The sequence below is a fragment of the Crocodylus porosus genome, unplaced genomic scaffold (genome assembly GCF_001723895.1).
Source record: "Crocodylus porosus isolate Cpor-Errol unplaced genomic scaffold, CroPor_comp1, whole genome shotgun sequence".
Taxonomy (NCBI): domain Eukaryota; kingdom Metazoa; phylum Chordata; order Crocodylia; family Crocodylidae; genus Crocodylus; species Crocodylus porosus.
The window spans coordinates 26,011,135-26,027,378 of NW_017728947.1; the positions used below are offsets into that span (position 1 = coordinate 26,011,135).

At 40.4% G+C, this 16,244-nt stretch overlaps 1 protein-coding gene across 3 annotated transcripts in view; it reads right to left on the reverse strand.

Moving 5' to 3' along the window:
* Window positions 1–16,244, reverse strand: part of ANO3 (anoctamin 3) — a 445,370-nt gene that overhangs the window by 64,521 nt on the left and 364,605 nt on the right. For all 3 annotated transcript variants that reach the window (XM_019551829.1, XM_019551827.1, XM_019551830.1), the window contains 4 exons: window positions 15,381–15,487; window positions 13,068–13,123; window positions 5,008–5,129; window positions 2,750–2,884 (listed from right to left, as the gene is read on the reverse strand). In XM_019551829.1, the coding sequence (XP_019407374.1) occupies window positions 2,750–2,884; window positions 5,008–5,129; window positions 13,068–13,123; window positions 15,381–15,487 (420 nt within the window). The remainder of the gene's footprint in view (window positions 1–2,749; window positions 2,885–5,007; window positions 5,130–13,067; window positions 13,124–15,380; window positions 15,488–16,244) is intronic.

Genomic DNA, 16,244 nt, shown 5'->3' on the forward strand with positions numbered 1-16,244 from the left:
GACTCCCACTGTTAAGTCTCTTTCCCCTCGACTGCCTTGTACTCTAACCCAAAGCACTTCAGAGTGCCCCTCCCCTGACTCCTTGCTAATTGACGAGGATGTGCATTCCTCCTTATTATAGAGTGCCACACCCCCACCTCTCTTTCTTATCCTGTCCCTCCTGTACAGCCTATATCCCTTGACATTCACCGCCCAATCATGCGTTGAGTCCCACCATGTTTCCGTAATCCCCACTATGTCCGGGCTGGTGTCCAAATACTTTGTTTTCCTAGAAAAATAATTGCACTACTTGACAATTTGTGATAATGGGCTGTAAAAAGATAAAAACTCAATCTGGCATGGCATAGCATTATACTGAAATTCAAATTACAGCATAGGCTTTGGGGCAATTTTCCAAATTATGAAATTGCTATAATACCCTAGCACAAAGTTGAAATTCCAGATTTAAATTCTACCTCCTTTACTTCCTGAATCTGGGTTTTAGCAAGAATGTAACAGTTCAGTCAGAGTCCTGCTAAGCGGTGATGAACTCTGCATATGCATATGTAACATCTACAGAGTGTAAGATAAATAATAAATTCTGAATTCCACCAATGAGCATTCATTCAATACTTTTCCAAAGCACTTTAAAAACTAAATAATAGCTGGAATTATGTTGTTAGTCTATCCACTGGCTGACAGAAGGTTTTTGTTTCCATAGTTCGCTCGATTTCTGTGCAGTGATTGTGTTTATATAATAATGCTTACTAATTGGAGGACCTGCCCACTAACTGAAAGTTCCCTCTTCTGCCTGAGGGACTCAAACTCACACCTTCTGCCTCTCCAAAGACATTTAACCTCTAACAGGTAAGAGACTCTTCTCCATCCCTACTGATGAAGATGCTTCACTATGCAGAAAAAAATTCAAGACTTGTTTGGCCAGACAGAGTAGTGACGATGTGTAGGTCGTGCATGGGGGGGAGGGTGAGATTGGCTGCAGGGGACCCCACCCCAGTTGGTGAGATTGGCTGTGGGGGGGAACCCCCCCAGTTGCTGGCTGGTTGCTGAGGGGGCATGTGCCCCCCTGAGTAAAGTGGCACCAGTCACCCATGAGACAGAGAGCACAAGACAGAATATGACTGTGTAAGCCTAGAAATTAAAGCACAACCCAGGAAGTAGGGAAGAAGGGACTAGGAAGACAGGGGGAGAGGTATAGGTTCCAGTCCTTGTTTCAAGGACTGTTTCTGCATTTTATGTTAAAATTCTTAGATACAATTATGCTAATAAAAACAATATTAATGAAGATTACATTGTTCCAAGGCTGAAATCTTAATAGAGAATACTGTTTGAAATAGTCATCTCTGAACATTTTGGTTTATAACAGTTAAATCTAACTAAACTTAATTGCAGCTCTGTAGGACTGACAATATAATAACTCGCTATAAAACCCAGGAACAAGATGATTTCTGAAAGAAAGGTAGTGTTCCATGTTCAAAGGCTAAGAAACATCAATTTTCTATGAATTTCATCTCCATTAAGTAACAATCTCAGCATCCAATGTACCAAAATGGTAGAATAAGCTTTATGTTCTATTCCCCTGGGTTAACACTGCACTAGAAAAATTAATCACAATTAACGGAAAGTTTTGGAATAATAGTGTCTCCTTAGAAACAGTTCTCTTTAAAATACATCAGATATTTGAGCGTAGGACATATGTCACTTATTTCCTAAAGTTGACACCATCCCTTCCTGAAACAAACACCATAACAGGGAAAAAATTCCAGGAGCATCACCAATCCTCCTGTGTAATATGAAATATCTTAAGAAGAACAAAGCATAATGTAACATCCTGCTTGCCATCAGACACCTTTGAGGTATATAAACTGCTGCAACTTTTACCCCAGCTAAAATTAAATTTTCCAGCCAGGAGAACTTACACCACCCTCCAGCTTTCCTGTACAATATAAATTTTCATTTTTGCCTGGGAGAAATTTTACATCTTTGCATTCTTCTATGCCTGAGGACAGGCATATGTGCCTGAAAGCTTGCAAATAAAGAAACATTTTCTTTGCAACTGTCTAGTTGGTCTAGTAAAAGATACTGCCTCTATCACACTGACTTCATGAGTTTCATTATTCACTTTATGATTATGGGACTGATTCGGAATCTCCTTAGCCAGCATTCTAATGCTATAGTCTATAACTTACACCAGTAAGGAGAACTGGGTTCAGAATTTGAATGGCATTGTCTTATTTGGTGCATGGGGAAAATAAGTTGAATTTCTGGAGCTGTATTATTCATACAGACCTATGAACAACCATGGAGTTCAGTCTACAGGCCAAATGAAAGAGAATTTCTAACTATTTTTTAATGATGTAGCCTCACTGCAGCAACCACTACTACAGAGTAGTCATTTGCAATATATCTTATGTACTTATGTGCTTTATTTGCTTAATTTCCTCACAAATAGAGTGGAAAATGTTGTATACATATTGGTACATTTCCTTATTGCAAGTGACAAGTGTTCAGTTCTTACTGTGTTCAGTAAAGGACTTGAAGAGAAAGGATATAGTTGGAAGCAGAATTGGCTCATCAACTGTTTGATTGTTGTGATACAACAGAATTTTAAGTTACTTAAAGTTTGATGGAAGAAATACAGTATTTTGTTTAAGTCAGCCCTGCTGCCTTAGATTTTTCAACAAGTAATGGAACTGGCAAAAATAATGCTCTGCTGTGGTATTTTAAAATGGGATCTTATTGTACATCATACCTTACTTGGCTGGAGTCCATAGTAAACAATCCATAAAGGAAAACAAACAGTCCGACAAGTGCAGCAGGAATGAGCATTCCAGTATACCATCCCAACCAAGCAAAATAAAGGCCAATTTTTTCTCCAAAATATCGCCTGTGAAAAAGCAAACAGTTTTTTAAAGCATTAAATAAATGACCCTGCTCATTTTTATAGCATTGGAATCATCCTAAGAGGAAACCATCATCATTGAATCTATGTTAAATTATTGTCTTTTTAGAAGCGCTTATGCTAGATACATTTTATTTCATTATAGCAGAATATCATGCTGGCACTAATCGTGATCTAACCAACACATTTTTCATAAAGGCAGAGCCTGGGCACATTATAGCTGTAATGTCCTTAAAATGACTAAGAACATGCATAAACTTGAGCACCAGAAAAATAGGAACTTACAAAACTACATATTTGTATTTATTAATATTGAATCAGTAGGTCCAGTGTTTGTCAAGTACCGTATTTTCCCAAAACCAAGAGGACTTTGAATTTAAGATGACACTCCAATAATTAGAATGTATACATAAAAAATTATGTGTGTATTATAGTTTTCCATGTAAATACTCTAATTATTGGAAGGTCATCTGAAGTTGGTAACTCCTACTGCTGTGGTGGGGAAAGCAGTGGCAAAGAGTAAAAGGTCAGGCTCCTGCCCCTTGCAACCCTACTCCTAACCCTTTGCCTGTGCCTCTTCCCTCCCAACCTTTTACCCCCCCTGCTCCCCTTTGCAGCCTACCCCACCCCCACTCCCTTTTGAGGGTAGAACTTTCAAACTTACAATTAAATGAACAGAAAAATAGCCAAATAAGCCATTTACCATTAGATTTCAGATGAACAGATTCACAGAATTGTCTCTAAAATATTTCATCCAAATATGTATGTAGCTGGTAGCATATGTTTGAATATTCTTCAGAATCACTGGATTCCAAACTACGATGTTTCTTTCATCTTAACATCCATATAGTACCTGTTTTCCTGCAATGCCTGTTCCCTGCCGTCTCTTACCACTTACTTCCTGCTCCAGCTCCAAGGCAGTCAGCAACAGTGGCAGCCCCAGGCCAGCCAGAGAGAAGTGACAGACACTCCTGGCCAGGTCAGATGGGGGCAGAGAAGAGGATAGCTGGAGATGGAGATGGGTAGGCATCACAGTGTCCCCCATACTGCCCCTGAGCTGCACACAGGTCTCACCCATCCCCTGCCAATCCCATAGTCTCCCACATCTTTCCCCACTTGTGAGTCCCATCCCGCAACAAACAAGCCATCCTAACCCAGGGCAGGTGGTGGCTTAGTTCCAGCTTTAGCCTGCCCTGGGCTGATACTTAACAAGGCTTTCTTCTCTCCTATGCTGATTCGGGGAAGAAAATTTCATCTTGGGTTGAGTAAATACGGTACTTGATTTGCCTATCAAAATGACTGGAAAAGGATGAAGAGGAGCCTTCCCCCAAATACTATTTAGTCAACTACAAAACAACATGGATTGTTAGAGCTAAGTGTTGCAACACGGGGAACATGAGTTTAAGATTCACCTTTCATTTTGAAACCTCAGTACCAAAATATTTGTATGGTCCAACGTAAGTGAAATTAAAAAAGCAAAAGCTGCAGCGTTAGTTAGAAAATGATTTTAGTTTTGGTAATTGACAGAGTTAATAGTATTTTAGGTAAATCAGTCCTTTCACATATACAGGAAACCTACTAAAACTAAGTGTTTAAAAGTTCCTCTAATTAGCAGTAATCTTCTGACTGTGCACAGAGGTGATTCCTGTTGCAGGTGTAGGGAGGCGGGACACCCATTGGGGCAGTGGACTTGGGAAGCAGCTGTTATGGTTCAGGTAAAGGCTCTGGGTGTGGCATCTGTGAGATAGGCTCCTCCAACACTGGTTGCAGGGGCTCCCAATAGTGTGGGTTTACTGGGGGCAGTCAGTCCGCTGCCCCCTCAAAATAAGTGCTTGGGGCTCATGCCCTGCTCACACTCCACTAGATACTCTACTGCCCATCCCCCCCAGTGTGAAAACCCAGTGGTGGAACAAACAACTAGGACCTTAGTTTGTCTCATGAAATATAGGAAATTCTAGAATAAGGTATAAAATTTGCTCTTACTTAAAATATATATATATGTTTATAATAAATAAATATCAGTGTAGTTTTTTTAACAGAATATGTCATTTTCTACAGTCTGGCTTTTCATAGGTCTGAAAAATAGTTGTGTTACATAGGATTAGTACCTGATTAAATCCAGAGGTTGATATTTGTACCACATTCCCCATCGTGCCCAGCGCTCATATAATAGGTGTCTATGATTTTGAGCTCCATGTGTTTTAATGGGATGTCTGCTCTTGTGACTTCCCTGAAGCATGGAAAGAAATAACATTATATTGCAATTGTACTAGAGAAAAACAGAGACTGAACAGGACCCAAGGTACAAGTATAAATAAAGAAACATTTATGAGGAAGATCCACTGATTCATGAATTGCGGACTATCCTAGGGAATGCAGTCTTCAGTTTATAGTTAAGCCTGATATAATACAAGTGGTTACAAACTTCCTCAAAATAATCTATTAGGGCTATGCAAAGCTCCAGTGGCTGACTCTCCGAATCTGAATGAAATCAGGAGACCCTTTAATCTCTCTGAACTGAATCCAAACTCTGCAAATTGATTCAGAGAGATTCAGAAATATTTGGCAATTCAGACATAGACACAGCTCTAAATGTTTTTCTACATACCTCAAGGTACCAGGTGGCTTGTGAATGCTGAGATGGTGGGGTGGATGGAGCATCCCACAGGAGCCCGGGGGGGGGGAGGGGAGGCAGGGAAAGGGCTCCCAGCATGCTTGGCAACAGACCTGGAAGTGGACCAGAAACATTTCCAGTTTACTTCTGGGTTCTGTCCTGCACCCTCCTAGCTAAGTGACTGGTGCCTCCTGGGTCTGGGGGTGCATCCAGGGTCCCCCCATGGCTGATGGGTGAGGTAGGGGAACACGGGGGGGCTCCACAGCACACTCCCCGGTGGACCTGAAAGTGGACTAGAAGTACTTCATGTCTACTTCCAGGTTTTCTGATGAGCACACAGGCCCTGCCCTCCCCTGTGCTGCTGTGGGATGCTATATCTGCCCCAGGAGGCACCAGTCACTTAGTTAGGAGGGTGCGGAACAGAACCCAGAAGTAGACTGGAAGTGTTTCTGGTCCATTTCCAGGTCTGCCGCCAAGCATGCTGGGGACCCCTCCCATACCCCCCTGTGCTCCATCTGCCCCACCATCTCAGCATTCACAAGCCACCTGGTACCTTGAGGTATGTAGAAAAAATATTTAAAGCTGTATCTATGGCCAAATTGTTGATTCTCTGAATCAGCATTGAATTTTTAGATTTGGATTTGGCAGAATTGAATCAGGGACAGTGATCTGAACCAACAAGTTGAATCACTATCCCCAATTCAGGCTGAAACGGAATTGAATATGGCCCATTTTGCACATCTCTATAACCTATTCCTCTAGGGAATAATTACACTTCAGTAACAAAGCACATTTTCTACAGCACCACCATTCTTCAACAGGACTTCATTATTTTATAGATTTACACTCATTTCTGTGTATTTCATTCTTAGATACCTTTTAATACCCCCAAGAACCATATATGTGGATATATTTTGGGTTTAATTTACTCTGCTATATTCCTTTGGATTTCAGAGTTCTAATTTCTTTTCGTCTGTGTAACTTGTGATTTTAATAGACTTACTTGTGATTACAAGTGAAAGAAACAGTGAGGTCACTTGTCTACAGCATTTCTATTTTGAGATGATGAAAACTGCATGAGAATATGAGAGGTGGTATTATTCTGGCCTCATAAATCCCATCTTGAGGCATTTAATAATGTTTATGAAAGTAATATAAAAATCAAGTCATTCAGGTTTTTATCCAAGTGATAGCTTTATGGTCTACATTCATAAGGTACAATAAGAAGATCAGGACATTTAACTTCAAATATAAACCAGGACTCCAGTTCAAGACAGTGTTTTCACTTGGTAAGAAGGCAGGGTAGATATGCACCTTTAGGCTAGGGACAGAGGTACACATAAACCAGTTTAAGTCTTCAGAAACTGGTTTAAACCTGTAACAGAACAAAAGCTCACTGCTCATAAACCAGTCATTAAATGGCTGAAACTGGTTTAAGATAAACCTGGTTGAATCTAGTATCAGACTTAATTGATTTGGGTCAAACTAGTTTATGTCCCAGACCCCTTCCTGGTTCAAGTTAACTCAGTGTTCCCCAGCATCCCAGAATAGTCTGTGTGTTTACTTCTTCCTCCTACTGCCCTGAGATCTCTTGGATTTGCAGTCCAGATCCACATCAGCAGGACTCTGCAGGGGTTTTCATCACTTCCTCTTCCTTCTTCCAGTGCTTCTGGGATTTGTAGTCCATAATCACAGTCAGTAGGACTCTACAGGGTTGTTCTCTTCTGTCCAAAACATGCTCACTTCAAATAAAGGACTATTTTTGTTCAACCTTTAAATAAATGCCACTATCTTTTTCCCCATTCACCCCCTCCTCAGCCTGGCAGGCACTTCTCCCCCCCACCCCCACCAAGAATCCCAGGCAGACCCTCCAGCTACCTCTGGGGTGAGGCTTGGCCACACCCCCGAGCTAGCTGCAGGGAGGGGGGGAAGCCTTGGAGCTGGTGGGCTGGGAGGCATGCCCTAGTGTCCCCCGGCTTCTGACGTTAGCCACTAAAGGCATGTGCCTGCATTTTCTGAATCAAAAGTGAATGTCTGTTTACTGGCTTGCCAGTTCAATCTCTGCAGCTTCAACTAACCAGTTGGGCTGTGCAAAGCTTCGGTCCTTGATTTGAGTCAGATGAGATTCGGCCTGATTGGTGGCCAAATCTCTGAATCCAAATCAAATCAGAGGACCCTTTAATCTCTCTGAATCTAATTGGAACCCCCGAATTGATTCGGAGAGATTTGCAAAAATTTGGAGATTCAGACAGAGACACAGCTTTTAATGTTTTTTCTACATAGCTCTAGGTAGCAGGGGCTCATGAATGCTGTGATGCTGGGGCACATGGAGTGTCTCACAGGAGCACAGGGGGCTCCCCAGCATGCTTGGCAGCAGACCCAGATGTGGACCAGAAGCACTTCCAGTCCACTTCCAGGTCCACCGAGGAGCATGCAGGGGGTTCCCCCACATCCCCCCAGCTCAATGACTGGTGCCTCCTGGGTCTGGGGGGTCAGCCGGGGCCCCACTTTGGCTGATTGCAGCACACTCACTGGCAGACCTGGAAGTAGACCGGAAATACTTCCAGTCCACTTCTGGGTTCATCACCAAGCATGTGGAGGGCTCAAGGTGCCCCAGCATTTCAGTGTTCATGAGCTATGCCTGGTACCTCAAGGTATGTAGAAATTTTTTTAAAAGCTGTGTCTATGTCTGAATCACAAATTCTCTGAATCAGCATCGAATCTTCAGATTTGGATTTGGCCAAATTGAATCGGGGACAGTGATCCAAATCAATGAATCAAATCACTGTCCCTGATTCAGGTCAAATCTGAATCGAATACGGTCCACTTCACACACACCTACTAACCAGCAAAGACTGAACTGGTTCAGCCGTGGGCTTTTTGACCGTCTGTGCTTCGCCCCAGAGACTAACTAAAGAATATACAGAGAGAGAACACAAGCTTTTATGAAACCAAGTTTACTTCATCAGAACCACTCGTGTACACTCACTCTTTCTGTACATAGACATCTTATTTATTTAGTCTATAATGGTGCATCTCAACCTAGCCTTCTGACTGACTTTAGACCAACACAACTAACTACTACTTTTCACTTAGTGAGTCATTCTGCTATAATAACTATTTATTTGAATTTAACACGATTAAATGTATGGTCTGATTTAGTATACTGTCTTGAAGATGATCTTGAATATCTTAGATGCTTTGAAGCATGGTTAGGTTTGCATTTGTTTAAAATTTTTGAGACCTTGTTGCTCTCCATAGGTGCTTTATTTAAAATATTCTTCCATTATTTAAAAGCATTTTTTTATTCTCTAACCTAACTCAACACTTTTTAAAGGCAAAGCACAAAATGATTATGTTCAGAATCAGGCCAGAATGAGCTTGATAAACTGGGAAAGTGGCCTGGAATTAACTGAATGAAACTCAGTGACAGCAAGTAAAAGGTCCTGCACAATTACATGTGCAAATATAGACTGGAAAGTGAAGGCTGAAGTACTGCAGAAAAGGTCCTGGGAGTTATAGTAGACCGCAAGCTGAATGTGAGGCAACAAATATACCAGCCTGCAATAACAGATGTGTCACCTATTAGTGATTCTATTCAGTACTGTACCTACAGTACTATGTCCATTTTGGGTCACTGCATACCAAGACAAACAGACAAACTGGAGCGTATCCAGTGGAAAGAAACAAAATTGATCAGAGGTCTAGGAACATCACTTATGAGGGAAGGCTGAAAGAACTGGGATTATTCATTCTGGAGAAGACTGAGAATACGATTTGATAAGTCTTTGAATATATCAACAGCAGTCATTTTGAAGAAGATGGTGATAGCAGGTCTCTAGATAATCCAAAATAAATTTCCTTGTTACAATTTAAGACAGTTACTTATTGCCATATTCCCTGTGGTCACAGACACTAGTCAAAGTGAGGGTAGATAAATACTGGGAATGGGCTAGCATTGATGATCCTAGCTTGGCATGGATGCCTACCATGGCATGAATGATCCTACCTTGATCTGAGGGTTGCACAGATCAGGAATGTTAAATAGATGGCTTCTGAGCTGGATCCAGCCTGGAGCACTGTTTCATTCAGCCTGCTAGGCTATTGTTGAGCTAGCAAAAGTTGGGGTTGGGAGTAGGGCCATAGTTTGAGGTAGAATTCAGAGCCCTTGGGTCCTGGCAGCCTTGGGTGTTGAAAGTAAGATGGCAAGCGAAGGCAGGGGTTACCCAACCCCTGTTGCTACCCTCTTATCCTCACCAGTCCCACTGAGACTGTGGATATAGCCCAGGAGGAATCCTGAGGTCCAGATCAGTCCAGAGTCTAGGATGAGTTGGATACTTCTGGATTAGATGAATTCCTGAGCTCCTCTTCATTGCTATTTCTTTAAAATCCTATGGCTTACAAGGTATGCCTTGATAGCAGAAAGCTAGATCTAATTTCCATCAATGGATGTGGAGAAATACTTCTGCTCATGAACAGGACACATTGTAAAATATAGGATATAGGATAACATTTGTTTCAGTTGATACTTTTGACCCTGCCTCTGGTTAAGAACCAGCACTGAAAAGGTAACATTTATAAAGTGGATCATGTGAGAACCTCATCTATAAAATTGGAAATGCATGCCATCCCATATGATACTGTCAATCATTTCTCCCAGGTGCTGCTTATCTTCAGAGTGCCAACAACATTAAGGTAGCTATTCATGATCAAGCACCTGATTGATGATATTTCAGTTGTTTTTCTTGTGAGTGGGGCTGCTGCAAAAGTTATTCTAGGTTTACAAATTATCTACATTTGGTTGGGAAACAGCTTTCCCAAAAATTCTCATGGGATGGATTTTTTTTAAAAAGTTTCCTTTTTAACATAGATGAACTAAAATTTTGAAATAACAACAATAACAAAACCCCAAATCAATTTTTCTTTTTGAGAAACAATACGAGATATCTTGACAGTTTGTAAATACTCAAATTAGGAGAATCATCAAAACTGACACTTGAAAAGTTCATTGAGATGAACCAGCATTTTTCAATAAAAACATATTTTATGAAACAATTCCAAACCAGTTCTAACATTATTCTGTTTACTGGGTGACTGCTTAAGCCAGCCAAACCACAATGCAGTAGGAAAAATGGGAGAATCACAGTTGGCTGCTTGAGAGGGTTTCCAGAACCGGTCTTAGGCTGGGTACAGATCTTACACTTTTATTGGAAAATGGTCTATACTGTAACAGAACAGAAGTCCAGTACACGTTCAAAAGTGACAAAACCCAGTCTAAGATTTGATCCCCCCTCCCCCGCAACCCCAAGGCAAATGTGTCTTCTGGTTGCTACCAATTTTAACTATGCTGCATATAGAAAACTATGCAACTTAGATTGACTCCACCTTGGGCTTTTTGCATGTCTGTAGCCTATGGCAGTGTGGGATGCCCTTTAAAGTTAGAAATTAGACACAATGTTGACCTCAGAGTTTAAAGTTAGCCATTTTGGAGATTTGTAGAGCTCAGTTGAATACAGGAATGTTTACTTTCTTAATTAATATGAAAAGCTCATTGGTTGGCCTCATTTTATGACGTGTGTTCATTTTGGAGCACTTCACACCAAGACAGACAGTTGGCCTCATTTCATGACAGGCTTCAAGAAGGAGTCCATTAAAAAGAAGAACAGATTCTACTCTTGTGTCACTTCTCTACAATCTCATTAAAGCTACTTGAGAAACACAGTATGTACATAATTCACTACAGAATTTGGCCCACCACATTTATTTTACATTTAAAAAGCCTCAGCATAGGGACAAGGATACATTTCCCTCCCTCCCTTTCTTTTGTAAACAACGCTACCATAAATAGGAGCCATATGTAAAGCACATCTGCAACTGTATTTATTTGTTCATTAGACGTTCTTTCTTTCTCTCTCCCTCTCTCTCTCCCTCTCCCTCCACTGTTTTTCCACAGAAGAGTATAAGGCTAGTAACATGGAAGAGTATAAGGCTAGTAACATTCACACTGGAGTGAACTTGCTGTGTCAAATAGGTTTAAAATAAAGCAAAAAAAAATTCTAATCCCCAGTGCCTGTCATACTGCAATTACAATAAAGTAATTGCTTGCTAATACGATTTCATTAGGATAATAGTTTGTAATCTACTTAAGGACTTTTACCCTACAGAAAGAAACATATCGGGGAGAGTAGAAGTGGGAGTGTGTCATTATAGAGGAGAGAAAAAGCTTTCACAGATAGGAACTTCTTTTTCTTTTTGTGGAATGTTTAGCACTCCTCTAAAGTCAATAATATGTGGAGGGATAACTACAGTATTCTGAATGGTATGTCTAGAAGGAATATTGAACTGGCTGCGCATGGGCCAGATGTGTCCTATAAGAGGTTAATTTCCAGCCTCCAGGTTCCCATCCCAGTACTGCTCCCTCCATTTGTTCTGGTTATAGAAGCACTAGGTCTCTGGGGGCACTAATGTAAAATAAAGAATTGCTCTCAACAAGTGGGTAGGTTCTTTGAAATCACTTATTTGAAACTATGGTGTCACACATATTCAACTAAACCAGCTTAATGACAGACACATAAATCAACCTGCTACAAATGAACTAATCATGACATGGTACTCAATGTAAAGTCTTGCACTTCTTGAATAAGATAGCCAAAGATGTATTTCTTATATCTCTTAATAAAACCATTAAGGGTTTTATTGAAGCCCTGTGAAATTTAAGGATATCTTTTAATTGATTTCAGTGAAAATTAGATTAGGTCCTTAATCTATCAAAGAGATTATCTTAAAGGAAAAGTTCTCCACGGCTAGAAGAAAATTGTTTACATTTGAAATGTCATCACTTTCCATTTTGCTGATCCAGTACCCAGCCTAATAGTAAACAGAACATTTTGTATAGAGTATACAACAATAGTTTTGAGCAACTAATTCAAACAATGTATGTCAGTAGTGTCGAACCAGATTAGTCCATGGAACCATGTCATCTGACTTGTGGGGCTCCCCACAGGTCTGGAAATTTGGCAGAGTGATGGTAATTAATGCTTCCACTTCTCTCATACCACCATATTTCCAAGTCCCAATGCCAGGTAAAATGGTCCTATATTGAAAACTGGATCAAGGCTGGGGCTGGGGGCTAATCTGATACACAGGGGGCCAGGGCCTTATTTAGTGTGCAGGGCTTTAATTAGATTGGGCCCACAGATCAATCCTGTGCACTGGATTTGGCCCACAGCCCAGCACCACACTACTTACCTAGGCTACTGCCCACAAAGTGTGTGTACCTCTATTTTATATAATTTTTAACAATTCCACAGGAAATGTCCATTTAAAAAATATACTGTAATCTGGAAAGCTATTGCTCTATACTAGATGAGAGAGAAAGAGAGAGAGAAGATAACTTAATATCAAAATAAGCATTATAAATAAAAGTCTGAGAAGTGTTTTTTTTAAAGAAGCATTCTAAAGCAAAATATAAAGGTAAAGTAGCATCTTAAACCATTAGACCAAATGTAATTTTTAAATACAAAGCTTAAAGGTAAATTAAATTAAACAAGGTACCTCATGTGGTGGAAATGCAGCCTCATAAGTTCCATTATTGAGAAGCCTATTAATACCTAGGCAGAAAAGAAAACCATTAGTTTCATTATGAATTTGTTATAGATACTATTTCAAGGAATGTTTCATTTCAGCTTTTGTACAAAGGGAAAATAATATGATGCTAAAAATAAGTTATTGTTTAAAGAGGCAGTAATTAGTCCTTTGAAAAACCAAGACAAAACTGTTATTTCTTATCCATCATCAAGAGTTGGTACAATGGGGCCCTTTACCTAATTGAAGGGCCCCTACCTCTGAAGGAGAGGCTGGCTTCAGCCTCCTGGACAAACTGATAATGGCCCTTGAATAAAATGGCTACCTGCGCCAAGTATGACCAGTGATTGACAGGCCAGAGGCAGAAGTGGCAGGCCAGGTGACCCAGAGAGACACATCTGGCCAGGACCTAAAGCAAGGGTAGCAGTTTGGCCTTGTGAGCTGCATGAAGCAGAGCTCCAGGAATGAGTGGGGCCAGACCAGGCAAGGAAGGAGGACTCCAGGCTTCAGGGAAACTGCAGGAAGCCTCTGAACCATCAAGCTGTCAACAATAAATATGTTGGGGTCTTGCATGATAGTTTTGCCATGGTCTGGTCTTAACCCACAATGAACAACCTTTTGTTTGAGAGCAAATACTCACATCTTTTTGTTTGTATTTAAATACCGGAGCACCAGATTGTGGCTGTAGGGGTGGAGGAGACCATGGAGAAAGGTGGGTGTACCCCAGGTCCTAGACCCTTTGAAGGGTCTATAACTGCTGTTAGTAGAAGGGCTGCAGTGTTAGACAGCAAACACTGGAGCTGAGGGACCCAGATAGTGGATGTTAGGCAAAGGAGCCCAGCCAGAGTAAAGTGAGTCAAGGCCAGGGGGCCTTAGCCCAGACAAGGACCTACCATTCCCCATTCCCCATTTGAATCGTAACAATCAAGGCATGAAAAGAAAGACAATAAGATGCAACTCTGGGAGGCCAGAGGGGGCCAGCAAGGTAGGGTCCAGGCACATACCAGGGGGTGACTTGGCTACATCAGTGCTGGACCTACAACAGCTGGTACTTGTATCTTGGAGAGAGATACCCTGCTCTGGTACAGTCTGTTTGCACCCTTCCTCTGACAATAAATAGAGGTTTTACAGACATAGGAAGGATTACTTTGTTATAAGGATGATCTTCCCAAGGCATAAAGTCAATATAGGTACACTCTATAGCAAGGAAAGGTATGTATGGTCACTCGATGTATTCTGTTAACCCATTTCAGTCTACCTTTTCAACCTTGCCTTTTTCAGTTGTTAGATAAATCTCAGAGTAGGCTTCAACAGAGCTGAGGTGCAATCACCTTGAATGAGTGGCAAACACAGCAGAATGAACAAATACAAAGGCATAATTTCTTTTGCACATCTCACCCCATATTTTGTACAACTGAACTGCAGCAGAGGATGTGATGGACTAGACTAAATTAGGATCAAAATTGCACACACACAATCTCTCTCTCTCAGGAAAAATAAAAGCTAGGATTCTTGTACTGATATCAATTTATTCCTATTTTACACATTCACATTACACTTTCTGCCAGAAATCAGACTTTCAGATGTAGATCGAAAAATATATACATTCAACATGAATAAGTTAATGTTAGCATAAAATTCTGTGTTCTCTGATATTTTGATTTAAATGTGTATATGCTAACATTTATAGCCAATAGATTTGGCTTTTTTCTTCAGTTAGCATTGAGAAGAAACTGATCAAATACTTTGGCAAAATCCAGAATGTGTGTATAAAAACACTTCTTTTTCAATACGAAAAAAGTTAATTACCAGTGTCAATGTGGCAGCTTCTAATGTCCTCTAAAATGAATAGTGTTAAACATATTTAACATATACTTTTAAATATAAAGAAAGCAGGGTATTGTACTGTATCTTTTGAATTATATCACCAGTTAATCAGAATTGAACTTTAAAAACATGAGGTATGATGAATATTAATGTCTTGGGGCAGGAGCTACTTAAATTTAGCATTTAGGGCAACTTCGCATATATGCACATAAAAACTTTCAACAGCTACCAAAGAAAACAAATATACCACTTCCCGATGAACAATCTGGTAATGAATTGATTACAATGTTCAATCAGCTGTCATTGATTCAGTAAATTAATCTATCAGTGCTGTCAGTTTTCACAGTTTATCCCATAAATACTTTTCCTAGGGTTTAAATGTAAGCTATTTAGTAGTCCTCATAACCCCCAACTGAGGAAGAATAATTATCATAAACATAATAAAAGAACTCTTACCCATTTTTGACTTTCCATCTTCATACTTTGTTCTCTGTAGCATGTGGTGCACTATTCTACTTCTTGTGGAATTGCTGAAGAAGCTGTCTTTGTTGTTGATTGTAAAGCTGTTAAAATGATTGATGCTTTCTTAATATTAAAAAAGGCATGCAATTCTCAAAGAACATCTACCCAACAGTTTATTTTTACAGTATTGTACACATAAAGTGGTACTTCATTTCCATGAGATATAAGGTTTTATATCTCCAAAGTACCCAAAACATCTCCAAGGCTTTGGCTAAGTATGTAACTGCATGGATCAACAACTCAAATATTCTGATGGGAAAATGAACCCAATGGTCAGGATCTAAATTTTTTATAATTTGGAGTGTGTCCTTTCTGGGGTGGCAACATTGGAATATTGTCACTATAATGTCCCAGGGAATATTCAGGAAGCAGTTTTTCTCTCTCTTTTGGTGAAATATTTTACTGGACTAACCACAGAGCTGGCAGAGATCATGGAGAAGCTAGCAGGCACAAAATGCCCTTCCCTGTGTTAATTCTTGATGTCGAACTTGTAAATACCATGGACCAAATAATTGGAAGTATTTAGCAGTATCAAATTTCCTAGTTTCATAGTTTCTAGGGTCGGAAGGGACCTGAGCAGATCATCTAGTCTGACCCCCTGCCATGGCAGGAAAGAGTAATGGGGTCAAATGACCCCAGCAAGGTGTACATCTAACCTCCTCTTAAAGACCACCAGGGTAGGAGCCTGCACCACTTCTTAGAAGTTGGTTCCAGATCCTAGCCACCCTGACAGTGAAGTAGTGCCTCCTGATATCTAGCCTAAATCTACCCTCTGCCAGCTTGTGACCATTATTCCTG